The sequence below is a fragment of the Idiotropiscis lumnitzeri genome, chromosome 15, assembly GCF_059441095.1.
Source record: "Idiotropiscis lumnitzeri isolate Australia: NSW breed Sydney's pygmy pipehorse chromosome 15, RoL_Ilum_1.0, whole genome shotgun sequence".
Lineage (NCBI taxonomy): Eukaryota > Metazoa > Chordata > Actinopteri > Syngnathiformes > Syngnathidae > Idiotropiscis > Idiotropiscis lumnitzeri.
The window spans coordinates 6,117,681-6,143,891 of NC_142405.1; the positions used below are offsets into that span (position 1 = coordinate 6,117,681).

General features: G+C 44.5%; 2 protein-coding genes and 1 long non-coding RNA gene across 4 annotated transcripts in view; 2 read left to right on the forward strand and 1 right to left on the reverse strand.

The window, feature by feature from the left end:
- Positions 1-11,253, forward strand: part of iqck (IQ motif containing K) — a 32,492-nt gene extending 21,239 nt beyond the window's left edge. The window contains exons 1-9 of one of the 2 annotated variants that reach the window (XM_088317807.1): positions 842-1,052; positions 1,499-1,590; positions 1,667-1,829; positions 1,897-1,994; positions 2,272-2,324; positions 2,483-2,560; positions 2,689-2,773; positions 7,453-7,564; positions 9,132-11,253. In XM_088317807.1, the coding sequence (XP_088173933.1) occupies positions 968-1,052; positions 1,499-1,590; positions 1,667-1,829; positions 1,897-1,994; positions 2,272-2,324; positions 2,483-2,560; positions 2,689-2,773; positions 7,453-7,564; positions 9,132-9,352 (987 nt within the window). In that variant the 5' untranslated portion in view covers positions 842-967 and the 3' untranslated portion in view covers positions 9,353-11,253. Of the gene's footprint in view, positions 1-841; positions 1,053-1,498; positions 1,591-1,666; positions 1,830-1,896; positions 1,995-2,271; positions 2,325-2,482; positions 2,561-2,688; positions 2,774-7,452; positions 7,565-9,131 lie in introns of those variants that run through there. The other variant, XM_088317808.1, reaches the window with a different exon arrangement.
- Positions 11,254-14,400: 3,147 nt separating this feature from the next.
- Positions 14,401-25,784, reverse strand: gprc5ba (G protein-coupled receptor, class C, group 5, member Ba). Its single transcript, XM_088317806.1, has 4 exons — positions 25,321-25,784; positions 18,286-19,320; positions 17,141-17,265; positions 14,401-15,263 (listed from the first exon to the last, which is right to left on the reverse strand). The coding sequence occupies exons 2-4, from the start codon at positions 19,316-19,318 to the stop codon at positions 15,219-15,221; spliced, it is 1,203 nt and encodes a 400-aa protein (XP_088173932.1). The 5' UTR covers positions 19,319-19,320; positions 25,321-25,784; the 3' UTR covers positions 14,401-15,218.
- Positions 20,581-22,640, forward strand: LOC148322495 (uncharacterized). Its single transcript, XR_015846701.1, has 3 exons — positions 20,581-20,637; positions 22,310-22,356; positions 22,582-22,640. It is a non-coding gene; the product is annotated as an uncharacterized LOC148322495 (long non-coding RNA).
- Positions 25,785-26,211: the final 427 nt, after the last annotated feature.

Below are 26,211 nucleotides of genomic sequence, written 5' to 3' on the forward strand. Positions count from 1 at the left end.
TTTACGCAAGAGCACTCAAGTTGAAATAGTCGCGAGGTGTTCAGAAAAGGGCTGTGCGAGAGCGCCGTTTCCGTGAACAAATGACGACCCTGGATAGAACCCGAAATGGCACGCAAGCAATGCACTTTTCAAGGCAATTTTGACTGGTTTGTGGTCCAATCTGAAATTGTCAAGTTGTTAAAAAAATAAAAACGCTTTCAGGCCCAGGAGCTTTGGGAAAATTACTGCAACCTCAACAATTTTGGATGGTTCCCTCCCTCTCTCTATAAAAGAACCACTCCCTGCGTACAGTTCAGGTGTATTTAAATTTTAAGTTTAATACATCCATCGATTCATTATCAGATCCGCTGGTCCGCATGATGGTCGCTGGCACACAGAGCACACAAAGACAAACATTCACACTTAAAATCACACCGAGGGCCGATTTTGTGTTCCATCAACCTATCATGGATGCCTTTGAAATGTGAGAGCAATAGATTTATATTTAAAAGCAACTTCATCTTTGAGCTTTTATTTGTAGATGCAACAAGTTTGTTAGTATATAGTTTTAAAAAATCAAGTAGAATAATTGATTTTTTTCAATATTTTTTTTCGCTGACACGCTGTCCTTCCACAATACTCCTGTTTTCAGTTAACTGTCCTTGGGGTCCCCCTAGTGGTCACTTAAGCAAGGTGCTTCGTTGGCTCGTGGCCTTGTTCAAATCTGTGAAACGAAGACATGAGATGTACCCACAGACGAACGAGAAGATTTTATGTAAAACACATAAGACGTGACCTATGCCATTGACCCACCGGATGTGATTGGTTTGCACTTCCTTAGCAACGAACGAATGCTCAGCAACCGCGTGGCAACAACAGTCCAACATGCAAGCGACGCCAGGCAATAGGCACCCATTTTTAGTCCATTTTGGTTCTTTAAAACTTTCGTGTTTTCCTTGAGTAGCGACTTAAAAAGCCAAACGAAAACATGTTTAGCTACCAAAGCGAGGACTCGTCACGAATTCCAAACCCGGTTTGTGGCAAAAGGTCCCTTTGGGAGGAAGTTTGTGCCGGTAAGATCACAACGCTTTCTGCTAACTCGTTTCGATGCAAATTCAGTCATTGCGTACACATTCAAATGTTCATCAAACATTTTCATATGGCTTTCATAATGTTTGTTGCATAATGATATTTGCATATGAAATTTTTATTTTCATTTTTTTTAATAAAAAATATTTTTTTTATTTTAATTTTATTCTTTATTGCGCAAAGATTATTATTACTTTTTTAGCTCTCTATATTCACCTCATAATTTTCTTATCCTGGAATTATGTTCGTGGAGTTGTTTTATGTGAAGTAGGCTGAAAACCAGAACCAGTAAGAGTCAGAATTTACTTTTCTTTTTTTTCTGATGAGGTTGTGTATGAGACGTGACAAAATGTAAGCGAAGACTATGCTAATTAGGACCGGATAAAAATGATTTTAAAACCTGAGTTTGTCCTCATGCGTCTCTCCGGAGACTTTGAAGCAGGGCTGCCGTGTCCTCCCTGTCCTGATGGATCCTGTTCGGAACCCTCTAAAGGCAGCAGCACCTCACACACCTCTGCCAAGGTAAGCCTGGCCAAAGCATTTTTATTTTGTAGCTTAGGCCTTGCTTCCCTGACCTTGAACTTTCTGAACTAACTAGACGTCAATGGAGGATGATGAGGAGGAGGAGAATGCGCTACTGCTGGACCTGGACCCGCTTCTGCACCACCCTGCCCACGCCGGTTTTTCCGTCTTTGGGGTGGATCCGCCTCTGAGCCACAAGAAAGGAGTGCCCCCTCCTTTCTGTCCGCAGCCGTTTCAACGTGAGGCAACGTTGTCCGTTGTTGGTTTGAAACCGATCGGCGTCCTCATCGCGATTGCGTGTGTCAGATCCTGTCACGCAGTACATGGAGGAGAAGGTGTTCCCCGTGCTGGTGCCTGCACTTGAGGCTGTCCTCAAAGAAGCCGAGAAGCAAGGCTGTCTGCAGGTACGCCGTTTGCGTTTTCCATCTGACTCGTCTCAATTGGGTGAAATGATTTGCCGGTGGGCATCAAAAGGTCAAATCAGAATTGACAATTGTTGAATTAAGCGATTCACAATAGTGACATTTTTCATTTATTTCTGTCCTTTTATCCATTTATTGTATTTTATCTTTTGCAATCTGTCATGGCCTAATCCACCTAACTTTTCCGCTTGTTAGCATTCTGGTAAAAATACTTTTTGCCACAAATTGTTGTTATGCTTGTCTTTACATTGTGTTTCAGAGGAAAGTGATAACGTTTAACCCCATCGACTTCCTGGTGGAGTGGCTCTACAAGTAAGTCGCACGCGTCCTGTCATTTTGCTTCTTGGGAACTGATTTCAATTGTGTCCTTGAATACTAAGCAGCCATCTCATTTTTAAAGAGGTCCCAGGTGGTGCGTTTGTTTCCAACCTTTCCTATTCTCTCTCACTGGTTCTCTCGCTCTTTGCCAGTCACAACCCCCGCAGACAAGGACAACCCCCCCGACAATTCAACAACATCCCATTTGTCAGAGCCTGGCTCAGCATGCAGTGAGTTCTCTTTTCCAAAATTATTTAACATCACCAGCCGGGAATATTCTCCTTCCTGAATAATTACTCTCACATCGTGTGCCTTTTTTTTTTTTTTCAATACAAATTATATATCGCCACGTTGTCAGTCCGAGGCCTCCCATCCCGCTCTTCCTGCAGTTGAGTGACGATCAGGCTGCGTTGATCATCCAGTCCTTCTGGAGGGGCTACAAGGTACGCAAGACGCATCAAATGCATACATTCAAAATGTAGAACAAGCGCGCCACTTGTGCACTGCCGGTTCATGACCAGTAGAGGGCGTGCTGGCTTTGTGGTTTAATTTGCGCACTTGGCCTGCAGGGAGTCCAAATGAAATTGAACATCTCCTGGCTTGTGTCATGAGTTGTCGGCGGGTTTTATTGCCTCCTGCAAGGCTGCTGTGAGGGAAAAGGTCTAACTAAACTGCTATAAAGCAGACTAAACTCAATTGAGCTCTACTGGCAATAGGTGAACAGACACCTACTGTACCATTTTTCTTTCAACCGCTATTTCAGCTATTATTTGATATTCATGGTCCAAGTACTGGTGCACTCCCTGCCCTCACCAGTAAGTCCCCTCAACACATTCGTACAATGACTAGTGACATGTCTGCACACATGTGGGGCAACGTTGGCATATTACAGTTCATGTTGCTCGTGAGGCAAAAATGTGTACTTGTTGACAAATGCATGGAAGGAGCACTACTTGTGATGCGTAACTATTCACATTTTATTATGTCACTAATGGTCAATTAGTTCACAACATGTCGTCATCCTACTAGTGAGGAAAAACCGCATACTAGTGCAATGACTTAAAGGTACATGTCACGATATCGAAGAAATGCTGAAACTGTCTTCCTATTAACATTTGTTGTTAAAACGGATGCCGTCCTCTTCTTAATAACATTTCCGCATACAGTAGAACTACTATATAGAATTGCCTACTTGCGATACTAGTAGCAAACGGTACTACTACGACACAGTCATTCCTCGCCTTGAACGCAGACTGACAGACTGCAAAGTTGGCTGAGGGTTTTGGCGTCTTTGAGGACACAAGAGGATCATAACTTATTTAGGCTACACAAGATATTTTGGGCATGCAGTGACTCAGTGCGTGTGTGTGTGCGCGTGCGTGTGTGAGATCATGCGCGTCTGTCACATTGTGCCTTTGCAACAAGCATGTGATCATTTCTGAATGCAACCAATTATTAACCATCTACGGTAACTAAGTCTGTCTTACGGCCTCAAAATGAGGTCCAACTGCGTAAACAAACGGGGGTTCCTCCGACGCTATTAACGCTTCGTTTTGATTGACACCGGTAGGGAGATATTAATTATTGAGAGCTCAGAGCTATTTCTACAACTTTGCTTCCCAAAGGGAGGCAAAGGATTAGATTAGTTGCAGGACAACGCCAGCAATAAACATGTTGTTGTGCCCTGAGATACAAGTTCAATCTATTCTCTGACCAGGCTCGTATCTCAAAGCATCTCTCTCCATTGGAATATATGGACGACGTGCCGTTAATCGATTCTGGCCTCTCCCAAAAACTCAAGCTCACAAAATTTGCTCTTTGTCTTTTATTAAAGAAAAGAGCACGGTCTAATTCTGTACTGCGAAAACAAACAGTAATGCCATCATGAATAGAAATAATTAAACAATTTAAAAGACAAAGAAATAAATAAATAATTAAACAATTTATAATCAAGTCGTTGCAGCTCATTCTGGTGTGTGCGACTTGTCCACTGGGGGCAGTATGATGCAGTCACGCAGACCTAAACTACCCTGACAAAAGTAAGTTACTAAATAATACAAAAATATCTGCTGTCCAACGTACCATTTGTGTTCAAATGGTGAAACACTGTGACTATCGATATTTGTTAGCCCGTCTATGGCGCTTTGCATTGTGTGCTGACATTAAGGATTCATAATTCAGCTGGGAGTGGTAATAAGCATCTGGAAGCATCTCTTTTTTTTTTTGAAAACATCTTCACGACCTGCCTTACTGCTGTTGCAATGAATTGAAACCAAACCAAATCCATTTTAAACATAAATTCTTTTGTCTTAGATATCTTTGGTACAGATGTCATCTTGTTTTGGGATGCCTTCCCATTGTGCAAGTGTACCTAATGTTATGTCCCAGCTGTAAAAGTGCCTAAAATATGCAAATATGCGCACAAATTCCTGTTTGAGTCAACCCTCCATTTTTAACAGCAAATATCACGAAATGTAGGATTAGTGTTTCTAGTCGTCCAAATTTTCTGCTCTTATCAGCCGTTCAACCCCCCGAAGCGCCCCCCCACTTGCGCTCGCGCACACACGCATGCACACATTTCTCTTCCTCTCTCTTGTCTCTTATATAACCTGTGTGACGCAGCTTTGACTGCAGTGTAACAGAGAAATCAAGGGGAAAAAACATTTCTCTGCGTGTGTGTTTGTGTGTGCACTTGCTATTATGCATCTGAATCAAAACATTGCGCACAGTGTACACGAGTGGAAAACAAGCTCACGCTTAATGCGATTGTCTGTCTCCTCTCTTGTCAAACTCTACCAAGGGCTGAAAGGGGGGGGTGAGGTTGGGGGGGGGGTCTGAACGTATTACGCAATCGTCTTTACACTGTGTGCCTTAGCACCGCTCGCTAATCCATTCATCCATGCATGCCTGCGACTCTAATGCACACACATATGTATACACACACACCCACACACACTCAGCTGATAGCTACAACTTCTCAAGTTGTGTGAGGGATGGTCAGCTGAGCCTGAGTGGTCAGTGTGCAATAAACAGACTTCACATTCAGTGTGATTGACAGCCGCTGGAAATACTTTGGCCGCCATTGTGTCTATGACGTTCAATTACGCTCGTATTATGATGGCATTTTTTTCCCCCCCTGAACAATTGCAATGGCCGCAAACCCAAAACATGCAGGCAGGGTGAGGAGGAAGAAGAAAAAAAATAGCAAAAGAAGTTGTCAGCAAAGAAATTATGTAAAGCCGTTAATAATGCAAAGGATGTGGGAGAAAGCAGTAGGGCTTTAGCTCTCGGCTTCCTGAAGCGTTTCATGTGGGTCACCGAGTCACATGGCTGCCGTTGCCGTTTGCACTCGCCGAGAAACATAATTGCAGACGCATCGAAAAGCATGGCTGGTTGTTATTCTGTCGGTGGACCGCCTAAACCTTCAAGAATGTTGCGTCTGTTTGTGTGTGAAAATGGTTAGGAACTAATAAATGAGTTGCCGTACTGAGCAAACAGTTGCTGGAAGTATCATTCGAATTTTAAGCATCATCCATTTATCCCGAGCTAAAATAAATTTGTTTCTGAAGTAAGTACATTTTAATGAAAAAAATAAAATAAAAAAATGACTTGACATCCAGCTTCACGCCGGCAGGCCTGCTTTTAGAGCGCCTCGTTGTTGCCCGTTGTGAAAGCCCCGCAACGAGCCAGTGTGCTATATTCCGGGATGCTTTAGTGTCTCCAAAATGTGCTTTGATTGATAGTTAAATGGGGTGTGGTTTCCACACATTCAGTGTACGCCCACAGTATATGTATTCATGTGTGTGCGTGCGTGTATATGTATGTATTCAAATTTGCCATGCTTGTAAACAACACCCTCGCTGGTGTGTCAAATTCCAAAGGCATTTTAAATTTCACTTCAGATCACCTCCATTCACTGAGTGAGCCGAGTCGTCCGAGTGCGCTCATCGTGCAGCATTTATTGTCAAGAAGTGGGCCAGTGTGAGTGGTGATTCCACTTGACATAAGGGCAAAAAGAGCTGAGCGTCTCACACACACACACACACACACACACACAGACACTGGCAGTCACCCAGTTTGCTATGGAGTCAACAGTAAAAGTAGGTCTGCGTTTCCGACTGAATGAGCCACTTGCCCTCGTACGTGAATCGTTTGAATAGAAGCCCCACGCGTGGACACGTTCATGTGACAAATGTGCACAAACGCACGCACGCATCCCCTGTCAACTCGGCAATACCCAAAATTTTGTCAAGTCTCGGTGAACTGCAAGTCAAATTCTTTCATATTAAGACCAAAACAATGAGGTAAAATAAATTCTTATAATTTTTCATTATAGTACTGATGAACTTATTGTTTGTTTGTTTAAATAAATACATAAATAGAAAATAAATAAATTGAAATAAATAAAAATTGTAAAAAAAAAAAAAAAAAAATACACTGGACGACGACCTTGAAAAAAAATGCCCTAATAAATTGAAATAGCATAAATAAAGAGCAATTATATCATTTTTCAAAATCGTTCAGCCCTCTTCCCTCCGGGCTGATAAAAGTGAAACATTTTTCAGTGCCTGGGCTTCTCTTTGTGTGGCAAAAGTCGCGCGCGTGGCTGACGACAGCGTGAGTCAGCGAAAAGTTCACTGCTGTGCGGCCGAATGTGTTGAGCGACGGCCGAGACGCGGGCCGGCCAGCCGACAGTTGAAACGAGTCCAGGCAGCTTTGCGGCAAACAAAAGGCGGCGACAGTGTCACTTTGTGGCTTTTCAAGTCGGAATGTGCTCCACGCGTCGGACTCGGAACAACAGATCATTTTCTCTCGCTGCCTCTCTGGTTGTTTTTTTTTTTGGGTCCCCCCCCCATCGTCATGCAGACGCAGCCTGAGAAGGATAACTCAAGCGGTAGTACCTCCAAAGTTGTACCCAATTCATTCTGGGACAGTCCTCCCATTGGGTTCATGTTAATTAATTTGTTCCAGATTCAAACTGTCACCCATTAAAATTAATTAACCATACAAGCCATTTTTTAAATAAAAGTCGCCATTCCTCACTGCATTAACAGTCAGACTAAAAGTATGTTTTGATGATGATGAGGATGATGATGATGGGAGGCGTTTGTGTTTTATGTAGGTCAGAGCGCAGCCTCATGTGCAGGAGCTGCGTCAGTGGCAAAAGAACCTGAGGGTCACCCGCGACGTTCCCAAGGCCGTCATGGAATTCTGGGCTCGGGTGGAGAAGCGAGGTGAGAGGAAAAGTATTGACTTGGCGACGCGCCGTAGCACGCTCGCTCACGTTCAATGTTGGCCGATGACGACAAGCGGCGTGGAAACGAAACGCGTAACAGTCAAATGAATGTGGCTCGGAATGCGTGGCGGAGGCGCACGTTGCCAATGAGGGCAGAGATGGAGGGAGGGAAGGAAAGGAAAGGCAGAAAAAGACGACAAGCCAACAATAGAGGAAATGTCTGCAGGGCTCGGCCTGTTTTTGTGTGTGAGATAGAACGAGGATGGGGGCTGGGTGTTTGCGTGAGAACAAGGAAAAAGGAAAGAGGAGGAGATAGAGAGGAAGTAAGGTGTGAGTGAGAAAGAAAGAGATGGACATTCCTCACTCTGAAAAGAGTTGGGCTAAAACTAACCCAAATTGTGTCAGAGTGGCGCAATTTGATTATTTGTGTCAAATAACACTCAACAACAACAAAAAAAAATTTACTTAATTTATTTTTTTTTTTACCCAATTTGGGTTATTTTTAACTGTTTCGACAGCACATCTTTTGCTGTGGCCATTTTGTGGGGGGCTGAATGAGCTAATTTCTCTCATCTGTTGTGCACACGTATCTCTTGATCCAAAGCATACCACATCATTACCATCTACCTAAACTCCACTCAGCCCACACATTGCTTCTAGGCCTTGACTGGTACCCTTCTGTTGGGTGTCACCAAAGCAAGCCAAAGAAAAAGCAAATGAGCCTTGTGTAGTGACCCGTTGAGATGCTGATGAAGTTTTCCAACTGGGCACACCTCGTCCCCCGCCTGGCTGTAAACGCTGCCAGTTTCAGCTCATGCACATTCCTCACTGCAACACGGTTGCTGACCAGTCATTCTATCTAACGACAGGGCGTGGGGGGCGGGGGGGGGGGCGCTTCTCCCCACAATCCCACTCTCCCGTTTCCAAAGCACCATTGGATCAGCATGCGAGTCCAATCAGTTTGATTGCACTGTTGTTTAAGATGTGATGATGACAAACACACACAAAAAAAGAGCACAGGAAAGTAGAAGCCACCCCTCCCCCCATAGCTTTCCTCCCCCTCCCTTCCCTGACCGCACGCTCGCCCTCCAAGCCGATCCGGCAACAGCTGCCATTGCACATTTCGCAGCACGATGTCCGCATCAGTCAGGCGGAAAAACAATAAGCTCCGTGAGTGACCCGCAGAGGGACACACACTGATACTTTTGAGGGCACGAGGTGAAGGAACCGAGGACAGGTGCGGCTCTCGGCACCTCATCAATCACATCATGTGACTCTTTGCTGCGACATGATGGACGCATGGTGCCGGTCTGGAAATCGTTTTCAGAGAAAACACTTTGATCTTGGAAAATGGAGTATCGGTGTCATGCAAATTCATGTTTCAAAACTGGATTCAGTCGCTATAATACGTATATAAATACAATAAAAAAAAAAATCAAGTCCTCGATGTACGGATTCAGTCGCTATAATACGTATATAAATACAATAAAAAAAAAAAATCAAGTCCTCGATGTACGGTTTTCGAAAAGTTTTTGTTCACAGATATACCTTTTGTTCATCCACAGTGGGCACAACCATGAGCGAGACCACTGAAAGCATAGAGTCTGAGAATTCCGACTCGTGCGTCAACGTGCTGTCTCCCACCCCACTGAGCATGTCTTTCCCCACTCCTCGGATCACCCCGGATGGCGGCGAGCGACTGATGCCCAGCGTGGACGAGCTGGACTGCACTGCGTCCAAATCTGAATCTGTGTCCAGGTGCTCAGAAACACTGTCACCAACTTAATGGATGCGTACGAGGCGTGTCAGTAAAGTTCCAGGACTGACGTCCAAATTCAAAGCACAAAGTTGGCGTTTTATATTTTACCTACGAGATGCGGCCGAAGAACTCAACGCTGCTGCTCGATGAAAACAAATCTGTTGGCAATGCCCTGAGAACCTGATGGTTCCTTGCTCAGAAGAGTTGAAGAGGACCCGTTTGGAAGTTGTGGATGTCCTCAAGATAGAAATGATGACAAAGACTGCTTCAAGGAGTGCTTGACGTCGCAGACTGTCAAAGTGTACTCAAGAAGCTTAGAACAAAACTAGTTTGGATTGACTGAAATGTCTTTTGGAATGCCGGTCCTGGAACTTTTCTGACATGCCTCACTTTTCCACATTTAAAAAAAAAAAAAAAGTAAAATTAAAATAGTTCGTAAAGTATAAAATCACAACATTTGATATGGAAGTTGTGCCAAAAAGTACTGAAAATAGTTTAGTGTCTCAGATTTGATTTATTTTGAATTTCCACCCGAAAGAAAACCCAATATGTTGGCATTTTTGTGAGTGCTGCGTATTTTCAAATCCAAACTTGCCCGACCACAGCATCTTCATCAAAACGTGGTGTGCCGTATTTGTTGGATGATGATTGGTGGTACGTAGCTTTAAAAGTTCGCGCTAACAACCACATTCTTTCAGCGTTCAGAAGACGATTAGTCGGCTGTCACGCTGACGGAAAACATCCGTCCCGCCGCACGGGCCATTTCAAAAGCTTGGACGCAATCAAATGCAGCACATTTCTGCTGTGACATGCGCGTCCAATCGGGTGATTGCCTTCTTTGCCTTCGTCCATGCTGTCAAATCGCACGACTGGGGCTTCATTTGTCATCAGTCTGCCGTTGTGTCAACAAAAGCAAAAAAAGTCCCAAGTGTTCCGCTGAGGCCAGAGGAAAAGGAAGACTCCGTTGTATGCTCCACCTTCTGTCCTGTTTAGCAGGACGTGGGGAAGCAGATGATAAAGACAACCCTTTTTTTTTTCTCCCCCTTCCAAATGTCACTAATGGCTCATTGACCACTACGTCTGAAACTTGATTTTTTTTATTTTTTTTCTTGTGCAGTATTCAGATTTTGCTTTACAATATAGTCCAATAACAGATGAGGTAATAATAATAATAATAATAATAATTATTATTATTATTATTATTTTAATTATAATTATAATAATATATTATAATAAAACAATTATTAATAAATGATAATAAATGTATTTATATGTCCACCCATACGATCTTGTTTTTTTGCATTTGTTATTTGTTACATATTTGTCTTTTTTTTTTTTAAATTAATAGCTAATAAAAAAACTTTTATTGGGACGTGTAGCTAATGTGGCGACTCTTAATCACACAAAATATAAGCATTTCTTCCATTTTTTTTCTCGCCACATGACCTCCAAGCTCCCTCTTAAAATCACCAAACTAGCAATTCAACGTAGCGTGGCCTCGTGGCGATAAACGTCTGATGCGCTCGCCTGGCCGAGCGGGACCAAGAGGGGTCATGGATCTCCCTTTGCGGCCGCTCGGGAGCCCGCGAGACAGCTGCTGCACTTGTTGGGCCGCGAGATGAAATGATCCATTTCATTGGGATGACATCTGATAGTGCGCGGCCCAGCAGCGGCCGGCCCGGCCTGACAGAAACTGGATCGCAGCATTTGCTTGGCAATCTGCACCAGTCGGAGTCTTGGGCTTCATTAGGTTTGTTTTGTAATGCAATCGGCACGTAATGTAGCACTACAACAAGCGCCAAGTCGCCACACTTTGATTCATCCAAAAGACACTGCAATATTGAATTAATATATATATCAAATAATAATCCAAATATGGTGGTATAGATTCTTCATGATTTCAAATGAAAGGCAATTATCACATGTAAATAGAGTATCACGTAAAAAAAAAAAAAAGAAAAGTCGCATCCAGTCAATTGTACCTAAACATGACACTTTATTGAACATTTTTCCTGAATTAGTTACAGAAAGAGTTAAGTGTTTCTTTTTTTTTTTATTCATTTTTTTTTTCATCATCATAATTTGCTAGTAGTGGCTGGGAGGTGTTAGGACGAGTGAAGCTCTACGTAGGCATGCTGCGTCACTGCACAGTCACAGCTGTGAAAACCGAATATCTCCCCCGCCCGTCAGCTGTCCCGACGGAGCAGTCTGAAGGCGACACACATCAGGACAGGACAGAACAGGACAGGCAAGGATGTGTCGAAACCTGGGGGGAGCATACGTGACATTGAGCCTCCCCTCGCCCCAAAACGCCCGACCACCCATCTCCACTGAACAGAGAAATGTGCAAATTCACCACATTTAGAACACAGAGATGAAATAGCAGGTGGAAGAGTTCAGACCCCGTTTCAAAGTCTTTATTGGGTCAAGTGATGATATCCCCCCCCCCCTTCTGATGTGAAGCTAAAGAATCCGCTTCCTTTGACAGACACTGAAGGCGTCTTCCGATGTACACTGAAATGTTGTCACATGACCTTCACATAAATATTCAAAAGCACGTCTGAGAGAAAGGTGTGGGACATGTTGAAATGGTGCCGCGCATGCACACATACTGTAGGTAGTCGACAGTGCAAAATCTACAAAGTCACAACTTATTTAGTCCTTTTTTTTTTTTTTTTTTTTTTTTTTTTTTTTTTTTCAATTCTCCACACTCAGTGAAAACATCACAAGTGTTGAAAATGTTCCCCGGTAACGCTTTGACACTTCAAGTCATGCCCTGTTCACGTTGTCACTGTTGACCTGAGCGCATGCTCATGTATTGCCTCTGCTGTTAAGCCTTGTTCCTGTATGCCATGCAGAACCCTGTTCCCGTAGCCCGTCGTCGTTCAAAATTGTTCTCGTTGCTGCTGTTAACTCATTCACTGCTCTGGACGTTTGTCGACTTGAATCTAAGCGCCTTATTTACTGACACCGACGTGTATATTCGTTAAGAATATTTTTCAACGGGTCGCCGCGGAAGAGCATCTTGCCACGGTGTTTGTGAAATTCCAATTTTTAAACCACTGTAAAGATGCCTGTAGATGGCAGCGTTGCATTGCACTGGATTCTGGATCAGCACAACTTTTGAGTAGAAGATAAAGATTAGGGGATGAATCCTGGCTTGTCATACCGATTGCAAGGCGGAGAAATGCCAATACGGAAGTCAGACAAGTTGAGGCACCTTATGTTACAGAGAGTATGGAAATGCGTGGAAATTAGTCGCAGGTGTGTGTCCAGAGTGTGAGAAAAGATGGCGCTGTTCATGGAACAAATGATGAATGCTATGTAAAAAAAAAAAAAAAAAAATCTGCCATTCAACTCGAGCCAGTGTGCTGCTGTTTTGGTAAGCAACAGACTTCGAATGGCGCTTTTTATTTCATTGTTTGAAGCGTCACAGCAGCCTAAAAAAATATTGGCATCAAAGTCACTGTTCTGCTTTTGATCAGAAGTCAGTGTTTTGGGGAAAACAACTTGAAAAGATAATCAAAATGCTCTAAAATGGCTGCAAATTGGTCGGCAGTGAATGAGTCAACCATGGTTCGTGACCTCGTTAAACCCTGTGGTCTTAAACCATGCTCCTGTTGCCCATGTTCTTGACCCTTGTGCCTGTCGCTCATGTTGATCCTGGATCCTGTATTCCATCTTGTCACTATTTGTTCCTGTTGCCATGGTCCCGTTTATCACGGTTCCTCACCTTGTGTACTTTATCCTTGTTCCTCGTTATTGAGATGAATCTCGTTTCTACAGCCTGTGACGTTACCCTTGCTCCTATAGCCATGTTCAACCCTGTTCCTGTATATGTATGTTCTCATTGCCCATGTTTTTCACCCTTGTTCCTGTTGCAAATGTTAAACCATGTTGCTGTTGCTTGTTTTAACCTTTGTTCCTGAAGCCTGTGATAAACCCTGTTCCTGCAGAGCCTATTAACCTCGGTTCCTATACCTCTTGTTGATCGTTGTTCCTGCCCTCCAAACTAATGCTTCCCCCTTACCCCTCTTGCTCATCTTAACCCCTGTTCCGCAGATTAGCGCCTGTGTCTGTAACTCTGGTGACTGTGTTTAGGCCTGTCGTGTTGTTGTTCCTGTTTTAGAAACAGACATACACACACTGCGGCAGCCTTTTCCTTGTCATGTGTGGCTGTGCGGGCTCCACTGCGCCTATTCCGCTGCTCTGCTTTTTGTATCAGCCGTGAACAGTCTTTAAGTCTCGTCTCTCTTACTGCACAAAGTGCCGCTAATTATTATTCACATCTGTTTTGTTATTCTTTTTTGTTTGTTTTTTAACCTCTGATGCGCAAAAACACAAGAAAAAGAACACTGCATGGACTTCAAATTATTTTGCCTGTAAAAAAATGTAATAAAAAAATGTAAGAGCACGCAAATATATGAATGCAAAGCAACCATTAAAAAAAAATTCAAATCAAATGAGCAGTTGATGTTAAATTATGCGTTTAAACCAGTGAATCCCAACTACTTTGCACATTAGTATGAAAATGATTGATTTCTGACAAATAATGCTTCTTTGTTCATCTGTCTATGCCAGCGATGTATAGTGACAGGCAGGACAATTAACGTGCACGTTCGCCTGTTGCCATTCATACAACCGAAATACAGCAATTCCTCATTTATCGCGGGGCTTTGGTTCCAGACCAACCACGCAGTCGACAAAGTAGGGACCAAATGCTTTACTTGTATATATTTTAAAACTTATGCATATGATACCAAAATATATGCATTTGAGATGTCGGTCTTTTCCCTTCTACACTGTAGCGTTTGTGACTTTGAATGCGTGTTCCCTGAAAAGACGAGCCTGGCCTATTGAGTGACGAGCAAGTCAGCAAATGAAAAACGTTGAATTGAGTTGACTAGTCTCGGCTCACTAAAGGTTGGGAAACACTGGTCTAAAAAGATTTTTTTAAAAATCACGGTTAATTCAGAATAGAAAAAAAGTAAACAAGCAATCTGGCTTTTTTTTTTGTTTGTTTGTTTGTGTGTATGTATATGCACTGTATATACACATCACAACTACAGTATGTACACAGCTTCTCCAGTGCAAGCCGGTGACAGGATGAAGAAGACGTAGCGTTGAAATGAGACTCTGGTGAAACGAGTCGTCCTGGAGGAGGAAGAGGAAGAGGGCCGCTCCCACTCATTTTCTCTGCCGATTCCACAGTTGCGCTCTTCCCTCCCCCTCATTTTGCAACCTCGCCCTCCAAATCTGATCTCGCTTGTCTCCACACACATGGTTCTAAATATAGTGTTGTCTTGCAGAAATTTGCTCGCTCCATTTCCTCCCGTGTGATAGAGTTCCCCGGCGTTTGGCTGAGATTCTCCAAGTCGCCGTTGGATGGTCGCTTGCAGTGCTTCTGTGCAGGTGATTTTTTTTTTGTCAGTCACTTTTTGTGTCCATGCAAAAAAAAAAAAAAAACGGACGGGGTGGCTGTTGTGTGTCATCATATGCACAGTCTTGATTGGTGGAGGGGTGGGATTATTGTCGTTGACGTTGTGAGGCCTAATGGAGGACAGAGCCAAACGAAGGATATTCACAGTTTTAACGATGCTTACAGTGCTGCAGTCAAGCCAAAAAAAAAGCCGTGTGGATTTTGATATTTTTTTTGCGCTTTCTTTCAGTGTCCACTGGTCATTAAGGCCTTCTTTTGAGAATTGTGTGCTTGAAGATATTTAGCTCTGTCCTCCATGGCCTCCTCTTTACACACCGGATCTGATTGGCACACAGTCTGTACAAAGTGAAAGTGGCATCTGTGTATTTTTATTTATTTTTTTTTTTTTCGCACGCTTGCCTCCCCTTCGAAACTCTCCGCCGCCCCCTCGTCGTCTGTACGATCTCCCTCTGCTCACCAGAGCTGCCTCCCCGTGTAGGTGGGAGGGGCCGACGGCACCTGTGGGAAAGAGCACCAAAAAATGTGACGAAAACATTCAATTTGTGTTTAAGCAAATTGATCTTTTACCACAATTAGAGTATGAATTTCATTTTGGTTAATCATCTTAAGCTGTTTTGTTGGTCACACATGCGTCTTCACACTCATACACACAGCAAGTGCGGTTGTGTGCTTATTGTGTTACACATACCTAATCACACGTGCACAATAATCTGTAGAAAAATTTTAAAATGTATATGGAAAAGAAATAACAAAACATATAGATAAGTCAATTATTCTAAGTAAATATCATTAAAATAATTTTCCACTATAAATTAATGAATATTTTGATTCATGTAGCCTCTTATGCAATTCTTGATTTCTCCCAGCCCCCTCATAATAAATATTAAAATTTAAATTCTACTATAATTGATCACATTTAATGATAATTTGCAAAAATTAAAGTGTATTTTCCTCTAAAAAAAATGCAACCACTTACCATTACTATTGATTGTTATACAGTTTATTGACACGCCCTCGTTTGGCACCCAAATAAAGTTTAGCTGTTCAATTTTTTTTTTTCTTTTGCGCAAAAGATTTTGTCATAACACTTACTTAGTTTTTTTGGAGCTTTTTATTGCCCGCTCCTTGACTAAGGCCTCAGTTCCATTTGAAGAAATGGTACTTTATTGTAGGTGTTGTGTTTATATTTACTGTATGTAGTTAAAAAAAACTGAACAAGTGCTTGTTGTTTCTTTAATATGTGAATGTGCGAGGTGGATTTGTTTGCCGCTTTTCAGCAATAAAAGACAAACGACAGTTCAGTTCAATAAAAATAGTGCCCAGGCAGGAGCGCCATTTTAGCCGGTGTTGCCTGCGCTATCTGCCGCGTGCTTGTGTGGTTGCGAAGCAGCTAAATGGAAAGCCAGAGCGGCCATTCATCGTGTTTCATGAACGGCGGCTTATTCACGCACTCCTCCCCACCCGCCGAAACACAAATCAACGTCAACCGAATGACTATTTGTGTCAAAGCCCGTTCATGCATGTGCATCCAAAATGCAGCATTGATTCCATATCCTTGGGATGCAGCTTCAGATCGATGAGACAATTCAGCGGCAAAAGAGTCCAATCTTTTTTTTTTTTGTAGTACAGTGAACTGCGACTAGGTTTGGCATTCACAAATGTGCCCGTTTGGAAAATGTACTTGCTAATAGAAATAAAAAAATAAAAAGTGTTGCGTTATCATCATCCTTTGGCATCTTGGTGCCAAGGAACTATGTTGAGGTCAACTGAGGCGCCTTGTGTCGTGCTTTGCCACCAACTCAAAAAGTGGAAGTCAAGTCAAATGTTTTCTTGACGCATGTTTTCTTGCGTGTGCGGAATATGAATTAAGCAGCAAACAGCCATTTTGCCTCGTCCTGCCACTTACTGTCGACTGAAAACGACATAAAAAAAAAAATGTCACGCCTCGTGCCTTCTGAGATGGATAAAAACGCCTGGAATTTGCTCCTTGCCTCATCATTAATAAATTTGAATATCATCTTCAGACGAGTAAACAGTAGAACATGCAATATTCCGTACTATTGTAGAGAAAATGCGAGACTTGACTTCCCCTTTAATATTTTCAGGTCAGGATGCCAATGACTTGCTTATTGTCGCTATGCACAAGATGACAAAGAGTGGATATTCACCGCAATGTATAAGCTGAATCACAAATGATACTGAAACGCCTCCAGTAGCAAGGACGCTGGAAAAATGCTTTTCACTGGAATATGCAGACACTCACGACTGAAACCGTCGCTTTGCCGCAACGATTCGGAGACGCACACATGATCGTGCATGCAGTCCGGTTGGCGGGCGGTGTGCGTGTGCACCTGCGACTGAGAGGATGTACTCACCGCTCCCCCGTTGAGGATCATGGTCATCTCGGTGGGCTGGTAGACGTTGCTCCGGAAGGGGGCGCTGGGCCTGGCGCCCGTGCTGCTGTTGTGTTGGCCGGCGGCGGCAGCGCCGCTTCTCAGGCCTAGACGGAAACATTCGTCACTCGCTGACTGTCGCTCAGTCATCACGCATGTTGAGCTGAGCGTGCAGAAATTGCCCCCCTCTTCTTATACAGTGCAGCCCCCTCCCCCACATATCACATGTAATTAATTCTGGGGCCAAGTATGGAACTTGATAAAGGAGTATGATATCTATTGAGATACGGTTAATCCATTACACCTCCCCCCCCCCCGAAAAAAAAAGCAATTTTAATGTTTTTACATAAAAGAAATCACTATATTGTATAAAAACGAAGTAAGGAAATAAACTAGTTTAATAAAATGTAATTACTATTGATTTTCATTAATTTAATTATTTTATCAGACGTTATCCCCCCCCCCTTTTTTTTTTTAAACTTGTAAAACATTCAAATGTTCTGCTTGTAATTCGTGTCTTGGTTGTTGTAAGCTTTAAGAAACCAACAAATACCTTATTTTACAATATCTTTTACTTTGGTTTCACTTGTGAGTTCAATTTGCAGAAATGAAGATTGAAAATACATATCTCTCAGACGACTAATAATGTAAAAGGTTTGTTTCCAATGTTGACACTGAGGGGGAGGTGGCGGTCCTTTTATTGTCCTCAGTGCTTTTCTTGATCCTTCAGTGCAACACTGGGCCAGCTCCAATTTCCAAGATGGCCGCAGCCACCAAACCAGGCTTCACCTCCCTCAAAAACTTCCACGAAAGGGAGAGTCTAATATTGATGGAAGTCAACGTTATTTCTCCTCATTAATTGGAATATTGATCGATTTGCTATAACTATTGCACTGAACCTTTTTCTTAATCTGTTTCTTTGCTTTCAGGCAACCCTAGAGGCCAATCATCCAGAAGCAACCTATGAAATGGAAGATGACAATATGTGGATCACAATGAAAGGAAAACAGGCAATGCAGAGTGAGCCAAGTCCAAAATGATTAGATTTGGCAAAATTAATTTAACCAAGTAACCCTTGCCACTGAAATCACCAAGCTATGACCGTCTTAAAACTGACTGTAGCGTACCTGCGGTGTTCTCGTCGTTGTATCCGTAGCCTTGGTTCTCCACAAACTGCCTGTGAGAAAGCGGGATGTCTTCGTCAAAGCTGGTCTCCCTCATCCGCGTGGAGTTCTGCGACGTGTCAAAGTAGTCCGGCGCGGTGGGCTGCGGCGGCGGCTTCATGCACAGGTGCGCCTCGGGAATGGCGTGGAAGAGGAGCAGCAGCCAACCCTGGGCCACCAGAGCCATGGCCAGCGCCGGCTCGTTCCATTGCGGCGACTTTCCCAGCCAGGCGTTGCCGTACAGATAGAAGCCCACCCAGGCCACCCACAGCAGCAGCGAGAGGAGGCAGGTAACCAGCAGCCAGACGGCGTTGCAGCGCCACTGCCGCGTCTTGCCACACAGGGCCAGCGCGGCGGCAGTCAAGGCGGCGAGCAGTAGCGCCAGCACGTAGCTGCAGGCGAGCGAGAAGTCCATAGGGAGGTACTGACAGGCGGCCCGGCCCTCCCTCAGCACGGTCAGGAGGAGCCACTCGGCGGCGATGATGCCCTGCACGGCGCTCAGACCCAACGCCAGACCCGTCAGGGCGCAGCCGCTCGGGCTGCGGTGTTCACGCCCCACGCGGCGCAGGCGCACCCCCTGCACCAGCAAGCAGGAGAAGCAAAGGGCGAACAGGAGGCCCCACAGGGCCCGCCGCAGCACGCACAGCGACTCGTCCCGCTCGATCAGGTAGGCGAAGCTCAGGCCGAACAAGCCCACCACGCCCAGCAGCAGCAGCAGGATGGGCCCCACGCCGCTGCGCTTCTCCGCCTCGCCGATGTGGCGCAGGCGACACAGCAGCACCAAGGCCAGCAGGATGGCCACCAGCGTGCCGCCCGCCGCCACGCTCTCCACCGCCACGCCCCACACGGCGTCCAGGTCGCACAGGAGGGTGTAGGGTCGCCCCAGGCCCCAACCGCAGCCTGTGGGGAGCGCCTCCGACTCCTCGGGGTCTTGGCCCTTCGCCCCGGCGGGGAGCAGCAGCAGCAGGACCAGGACCAGGACTAGGGGGGACGCCATCTCTTAAAGAAAAGAAGTCAAGACCAGAAAGGTATGTGAGGGAGGGGGAACAAGCGGCTCTGCTCATGAACGAGGCAATAAAAGCTGAGGTGGAGCAGCGGCCACCATGGGAAACAAAGCACGGTAGCGACTCATGAATGACCGCAGCCGGTTTTTGGACCTGAATGACCTCAGAACTTTTATGAACCTTTAAAAGGCCAATACACCACATTCACAACCAAGAAAATGCAGAAAGCAAACTCAGAAAAGTTGAACTCGGTTGTAGCCATGCTGGCATGCTGTCAGCGGCGAAAAACAACAAGTTACTTTTGCCGTGACAGTGCTGGACATCACCCAAATTGTGATTTTGTTGTTGTATTTTTCATGAGAAACAACAACAACAAAAAAAACATTTGGATTGGAAATGCTACCTTTTAATCAGCCATTTATGAAATAGCATGACACTTGTCAATGACACGTACGCCATCTTACACAGCTTTTAAATGACATAAGACTCTTTGAAGGTGATGTCACAGAATTGGGCGCCGTTGTTCCCGGAAGAAAAACTCATTCACGCTTGAGACTTTGGAAAGAAGCGATTCCGGATGCCTTAAATTTGGAAACAAAAAGCTCAAGTCTCGAATATGGGTGGAGCTCAATAAACAGGCGAGATATTTCCAGCCTTTACTTGCAGATTGCCATCATCGGACGCTCTAGCGAGGTGAAAACGAAATAAATGGAGGTGGAAATGTGTCAGCATTAACAGAGAGAAATCAATTTGTACTATTTGAGATTCTATTTTTTTTTTATTATTTTAACTCATTCACTACCAGACAAGTAAAAAAAAAAAAAGTCATTGGCAGTAAATGATGAAACCATACTGTGCATTTCTCCCCTACCAGCCCAATAGTGTGAAATGATTATCAATCTTGGCATTGTCATCTTTGCCCAAATGGAACTCTTTCTTCGGATTGTGCAGGTGTACCTAATGATGTGACCGGTGACTCGACACATGCAAAGCAGTACGCTGTTCCTCTGATAAATCCTAATTATAGTCACGTTAAAGCTGCACTTGTTTACCACCTCAAGTAAATGATCATTATTCATGTCTTTGCCACCTTCCGGAGTGTTCCAATAAGCATGCGTTGTACATATTCATGATGTGTTTACTTCTCTTTCATGTACCCCGCTGGGATCGACACGCACCGAAATTCTTAGCCCTCCTCGTTTCACCTTAGCGCCCGTTCTACCCCTGCTGTGCCCCTGCCTCCTCCTTTTTTTTTTTTTTTTTTTGCATCCCCAGGGATGAGTCACCAAAGAACACACACGGAGACCGAGAGGTTGGTTTGTGATGAGCACGTCACCTTCACATTCAAGACGCACTTGAGCTCCTCCAAAAAGCGTTGTTATCCCGGCAAGCCCCGCCGGTAACCATGGTTACCCCCCCATCTTGACTGAGACAGAGAGCGCTCGCTCGTCCGTGTTAAGCCGAGTGGACAGCTCCTCCTCTGTCTCAGGTTTTCCTTTTGAATTTGTCTTTGTCAGCTCTTAATGAGCGAGCATGAAGAAGAACACAGTGGAGACCCTCGCAACATGAGGCAGGAAGACAACCCCCCCCCCTCCCCTCTTTCCCCACCCACCCTGTCACTCCTCGTACAGATGGTTGCTCTGGCTGCAGGACACGCACACACAAACACACCGAAGAGCCAGTGGCAACACACACAATCGCATGCATGCAATCACATGCAAAAATCACAAAGTCGACTTTTTACACGCAAGCACAAGCGCGCCCACATCACACGGATCCTATTTTTGTCCAATGTTAGTCACAAAATACAAGTCCGACTGTACAATTAACACAATATTGTGTTTAGTTTGTTTTTATTTATGTATTTATTTTTACAAGATGGAGGAAAGTTCAAACTTTGTTTTGCACCTTCGGTGTAGTACCGCATTATGCCACAACATGCCAAGGCAGCACTGAAAACTACTGGAAGCGATGCAGTGAAAACAAAAGCAAGAAAACGAGACTTATTCGCTTGTTATTGTTCTACGCTTTGCTGATCTGCGTGTGTTAAAGTAGCAGTTCTTTCAAGAATTACCATAACTTTGATGCTAATTTCCTTTAGCCTGTCAATGGCGTTTTACATTATATGTTAGCATTCAGCTAAATGCCTTTTCAGTCGATGTAATTATATGGTTTGTTTCTACATTTTGACTCTTCTGCCTCCAAGTTGCGAGGTTGGACAAGCACTACAGAAGATGGGTGGATGGATGATTTCTAAGGCAAAACGTCTTCCATAGTCACATGAGAAATTGTGTTCAATTGTTATCGAGCGAAAAGAAAAAGATCCTGTTATCCTTCCCTCCCCCATTTTAATGCCTGAGATTTCGCCTCTCAACATCACGTCTCCTCTGCATCTCCGTACCAATTACATCCCTCTCCTCTCTGTCCTCTCCTCCCTTCCATTTTGGCTACCCCCCCTCTACCCACCCTCCGCTCTTCCTTGCCTCCATTCTGTGCGTCTTATGTAACAAGGGGGGGGGGGGTATCCAGCTCCTGCCAGTTGTGCGACTGCTGCATGGATGCTGCGTTGGGAATCATTCCCTATGCTCGTTTGTGGTGGCCTTTATGGTGACTTTGACATTTTGTTGAGCTGTTTGGGCCAAGGTGTGACCACCAGGAGGATTAGCACAACGTTCACTGAATCAAAAGTAGATCAAATACATTAAAAAAAAATTCAATTATAAAATGCATTTTTTCTTATTAAAAATCATTTGCTGCCATTGACGGCTGAGTGATTTAAAAACACATCGGAACATTTTTGCCAGAGGCTGGAACGGATTAATGACATTTCCATTCATCACAATGGGGAAAGATGATTTGCGATACAAGTGCTCTAAATGACAGGAGCACAAAGAATAAAACAGACAACCGTCAAAGCACACCGGGAATAATTGGGATCATTACCGCCATTTTATGACTTGCCACCTGTCTCGTTTTGTCACCAGATGTGTGTGCGGCGCGCGTGTGGCGACTTATTGATCCCGTTGGTGAGGTGAGCGGTTCATTTTGCAGAGGAATGGCGCCCGTGGACACCAAGAACATTTGCAAAGATTTTCTCTTATTCTTTACATTTTCTTTGGGGGATTTTTTTTTCGAATGCAGTGCTGCTTTTAAATATTTTTATAGTAGTAGTTGTTATATTCTTACATTTGATAGTTAAAAAATGGGTGATTTTAGTATCCTCGGTAATTATTAAAACATATTTCTCATATTACAGAGGCTCCCCTGTGCAACCAACTTCCTTGAAAAAAGTCACATCCGTCTCCTGTCATCAAACGGTGAGTAGTTTTACTTTATTTTAATCGGATTATCCTGATGTTGATTTTTCATTTCACACTCGTGTGACAGTTTACAGAAAAACAATTCTGCATTCTTCCCAAAACTCATTTCCTGGACCGTTCACCTGTGTCATCAAAAGTGAGTTACTTATTTGATTTTTTTGTGTTTATCACGTTAACATGTTTTATACTTGCCAGACAGTTCAAAACCTGATGTAGTTTTACTTCATTTCATCTGGTTAACTTCTTGTTTTTGGCCATACTGTCCAGTTCCCAAAGGTTTTTTTGTATTTTTTTTTACATGTTGTAACGGGCCTGCTGACAGGACACATGCTTCTTAAGAGATTTTTCCACACAACAGCGCCGTTGTTGGCGCAGTTGTGCCGCTATTATTTTGCTGTCATTCGTGCCCTTTTGGGCAGCTCGCAGGCAACAAAATGCAAGAATCCACTTCTTAGTTCAACGACGTCGTGCATCCGCCTTGTCTGTGCGCTCAACATTCCTTTTCATCCACTCGAGTGACGTACGTTGCAATAAAATAGTCAAAGTCGGTGATGAAATTTTAGAGCTCGGGGGTTTGGGGAATCGACTGGAGGCTGAGTGACTGCTGAGAGTCAACATGCGGAAAAATGAAAGTAGGTTTGCCAGCGTCTTCGGGGCGTCCCCAATCGCCCTAATTAGGGCTCATTAGCATGGGACGGGCTCACAGCAGGACCATATGCTAATTGACTTGGCAATTAACAGTGCCAGTGATTAATCTTGCACCAAAGCTCACGTTAACACATAATGTGGCTTGTCAGATGGGGTTTTCATGATGTGTGTGTGTGTGTGTGGTTGGGGGGGGTGTTGGAGCGGCCATCTCAAACTATCCAAAATAGACTGTGTCATAATTACAGCCGAGATGTCATGTGGTCGTCTTTCGTTTTCTCGAGATATAAATACACAAGTCACACACGCTAGTGGGGGCAATTGATTTGCAGAAGATTGTTAAGATCATAAATGAGCGGCGCTGGCAAGGAAGACCTAAGGGGTGTGCGCACGAATGTGTGTATCCGTGTGGTCGATTAATGTGCGTGTGCGTGTGCGTGACGGGGTGTGTGTGCGTGTGTGTGTGTGTGTGGGGGGGGGGTGCTTATGTGTGTGTGGAGGAAGGGTTTATGCATGGACACAAATGAAAAGGGGAATCAGGTACATTCCTATGAATAAGAAAGCTGTGCTGCGCATAAAGGCCTTGCATGCGTACACACACACACACACACACACGCACACACCCCATCACACAATAAACCCAACGTGCAGATTTTTAGTGTGTGAATAAGCCAAAGTTTCAAAACCAGAACTTGAGAACTGCGAGGCAGATCTGCCAACCACTTTCCAGCCGTGCTGCAAACAGATGAATCCACTTTGCATCATTTCAAATGGGCAAAATTTATCTTCTAAATCCAGAAAACAGGATGTGGGCCGACATGGCAGAATAATAGTCATACACACATGAAGAAGCGCTTCACAGCTGCAGTAATATTAGTCATTTTTCACAGAGGATAAGAATAAATGCCCGTGAGTGTTATTTATATATTGTCTGTCTACATGTGTTGCTCCACTGTTTGCATCCAAATAGCTCTTGCTTTGACAGTTAGAACGTTGCGATCCAGCTGCTATTCATTAGCCATCTATGGCCTTTTGCATTGTGTCTTAGCAAGCTAGCGGCGATTCCAAACTGGCAATATGTTTAGTTTGACCGTTAACGTCAGCTGGGAACGCCAAACCGCTACTTGTTGTGAAGTGAGTCGAGTTCTCTGCCACGACATAGAGCTTGCATCTCAGATTTTCCCTTGCAAGTCAAAGCAAAAAAAAGGACATCTCGCATCTCAAGGCACCATTGTAATCCAAACAATGCACACGTGGCATGTAACATTTCAAATGACATTAAATTAAATCAACAAAAATCGATTGCGCAACACCAACGCCTTTGCATCCACAGATACTCATTTCCACTCAAACGTCCTCCCTGTAATGGCACCCAAGTGGCTATTTGAGCTTCATTTCCAGCTGAGTTACAGGCAGCACCACAATGCTGCCTGCTGGGGTTCCCACTAACATAAAAAAGGGGGGTGCACTCTTGCTTTTAGCTGACCTAAGGAGCAGCTGAATGCAAACACACGCACACACACACACGCACGCACACACACACACACGTTAGAGAATGCTCTTTTTCCAGCACCCCCCACCAGTTCCTCTCCTCTTGACAATGTTGGCCACATGCAAGCTCCCCAGGGCATTCCAGAAGAGTTTTTGTTTCAGGTGGCATTGTTACAAATGTGTGTATGTGTGTGCCTGGAATAAAGAATGACACCTCACCTCTTAACAATGATGGACTGCTTGGCACTCCCCGAAATATCCCCGCGTGTGTGTGTGTGCGTGTGTGCGCACTCGTGTGTATTTTGGGGGATGAAAATGGAGGACGCCAGAGCCAACCAGTTACACCAACATGCTTACTGGGGGATCAAATGATGGTGAGTGCATAAATACAAAACAAAACAAAAACCATTTGGGCTTTGTGCAATCGTGCATTCATTACCGATCGCGCCCCCCCTCTCCAAATAAAAAACAGCCCCCACCCCCTCTACCATAATACATTGGAAATTAGCTATTTAAGGTGACATATGAACACGACCGACCTTTTTTTTTTTTTTAATCGATGCAAATAGATCCGCTGCTGGGTGGGCGCGTGAAGGAGGTTGTGCGTTGCGCAGCGTCGACCAGACTCGGTGCTGAAAATGTCACATTTCGGAAAGAGCCGCGTCGTCCGCCTCGACCGTCCACATCCACGCGCGCGCCGCCGGCCCAGATGCTTCCGACTGATTTGCTTTCGGAAGCGGCGGTGGTGGCAGCGGCCCGAATGGCATATAAAGATCCGATCAGCTGAGCCCTCCACCCGGCAGGTCCGGCAGTGACGAGCGTGGTTCTTTCTCTTCCTCCCAACTCCTCCCCACCACTCAAATGCTTTGTTCAAGCATCTTTCCAAATAAAAAGCCCACCACGGAGGCTACGGCGCGGTTCGGATCCGCTCAGGTCCAGTTTTGATGCTCGCTGCTGCTCACTGAATGAGCGGCACGCAAAAACTGCGCTCCGCAGAACGCGCGTGAAGATTACCCCCCTCCCCTCCCCTTTGCCCATTTCCGCCCCCTTTCATCCCCTCCGCCTCTGCGCATGTTCACACATGCACGTCCACGCGCAAATTCACTCCACGCTTTAGAAAAGAATTGCGACTGCTTTCAAAAACAATATTGAAAATGTTTATATTTGATTTATTTGGCTCGCTCACACCTGAGGTTTTTGGGCTTCTTCCCCAGATACCCCCAAAAAATTCTGTTTACGTTCATTCAAGACAATGATTTTTGACGTGAATGTGAATGCTTTTTTGTGCCCTGTGATTGACTGGCGACCAGTCCAGGTTGTCCCCCGCCTCACTCAAAGTCAGCTGAGATAGGCTCGAGCTCACCCTTGCTGTGTACAATAGTTTATTTTTAGATTATTCTTTTGACCCCATACGTCCGCAAGTGTGATGC

Excerpts from the sequence above, each read along its gene's own strand:
- gprc5ba (XM_088317806.1), bottom strand. The coding sequence starts at position 19,318 with ATGGCGTCCCCCCTAGTCCTGGTCCTGGTCCTGCTGCTGCTGCTCCCC. Across the intron at positions 17,266-18,285 it reads CAACGACGAGAACACCGCAG|GCCTGAGAAGCGGCGCTGCC; the intron begins GTACGCTACAGT and ends GTTTCCGTCTAG. Across the intron at positions 15,264-17,140 it reads TGATCCTCAACGGGGGAGCG|GTGCCGTCGGCCCCTCCCAC; the intron begins GTGAGTACATCC and ends TCTTTCCCACAG.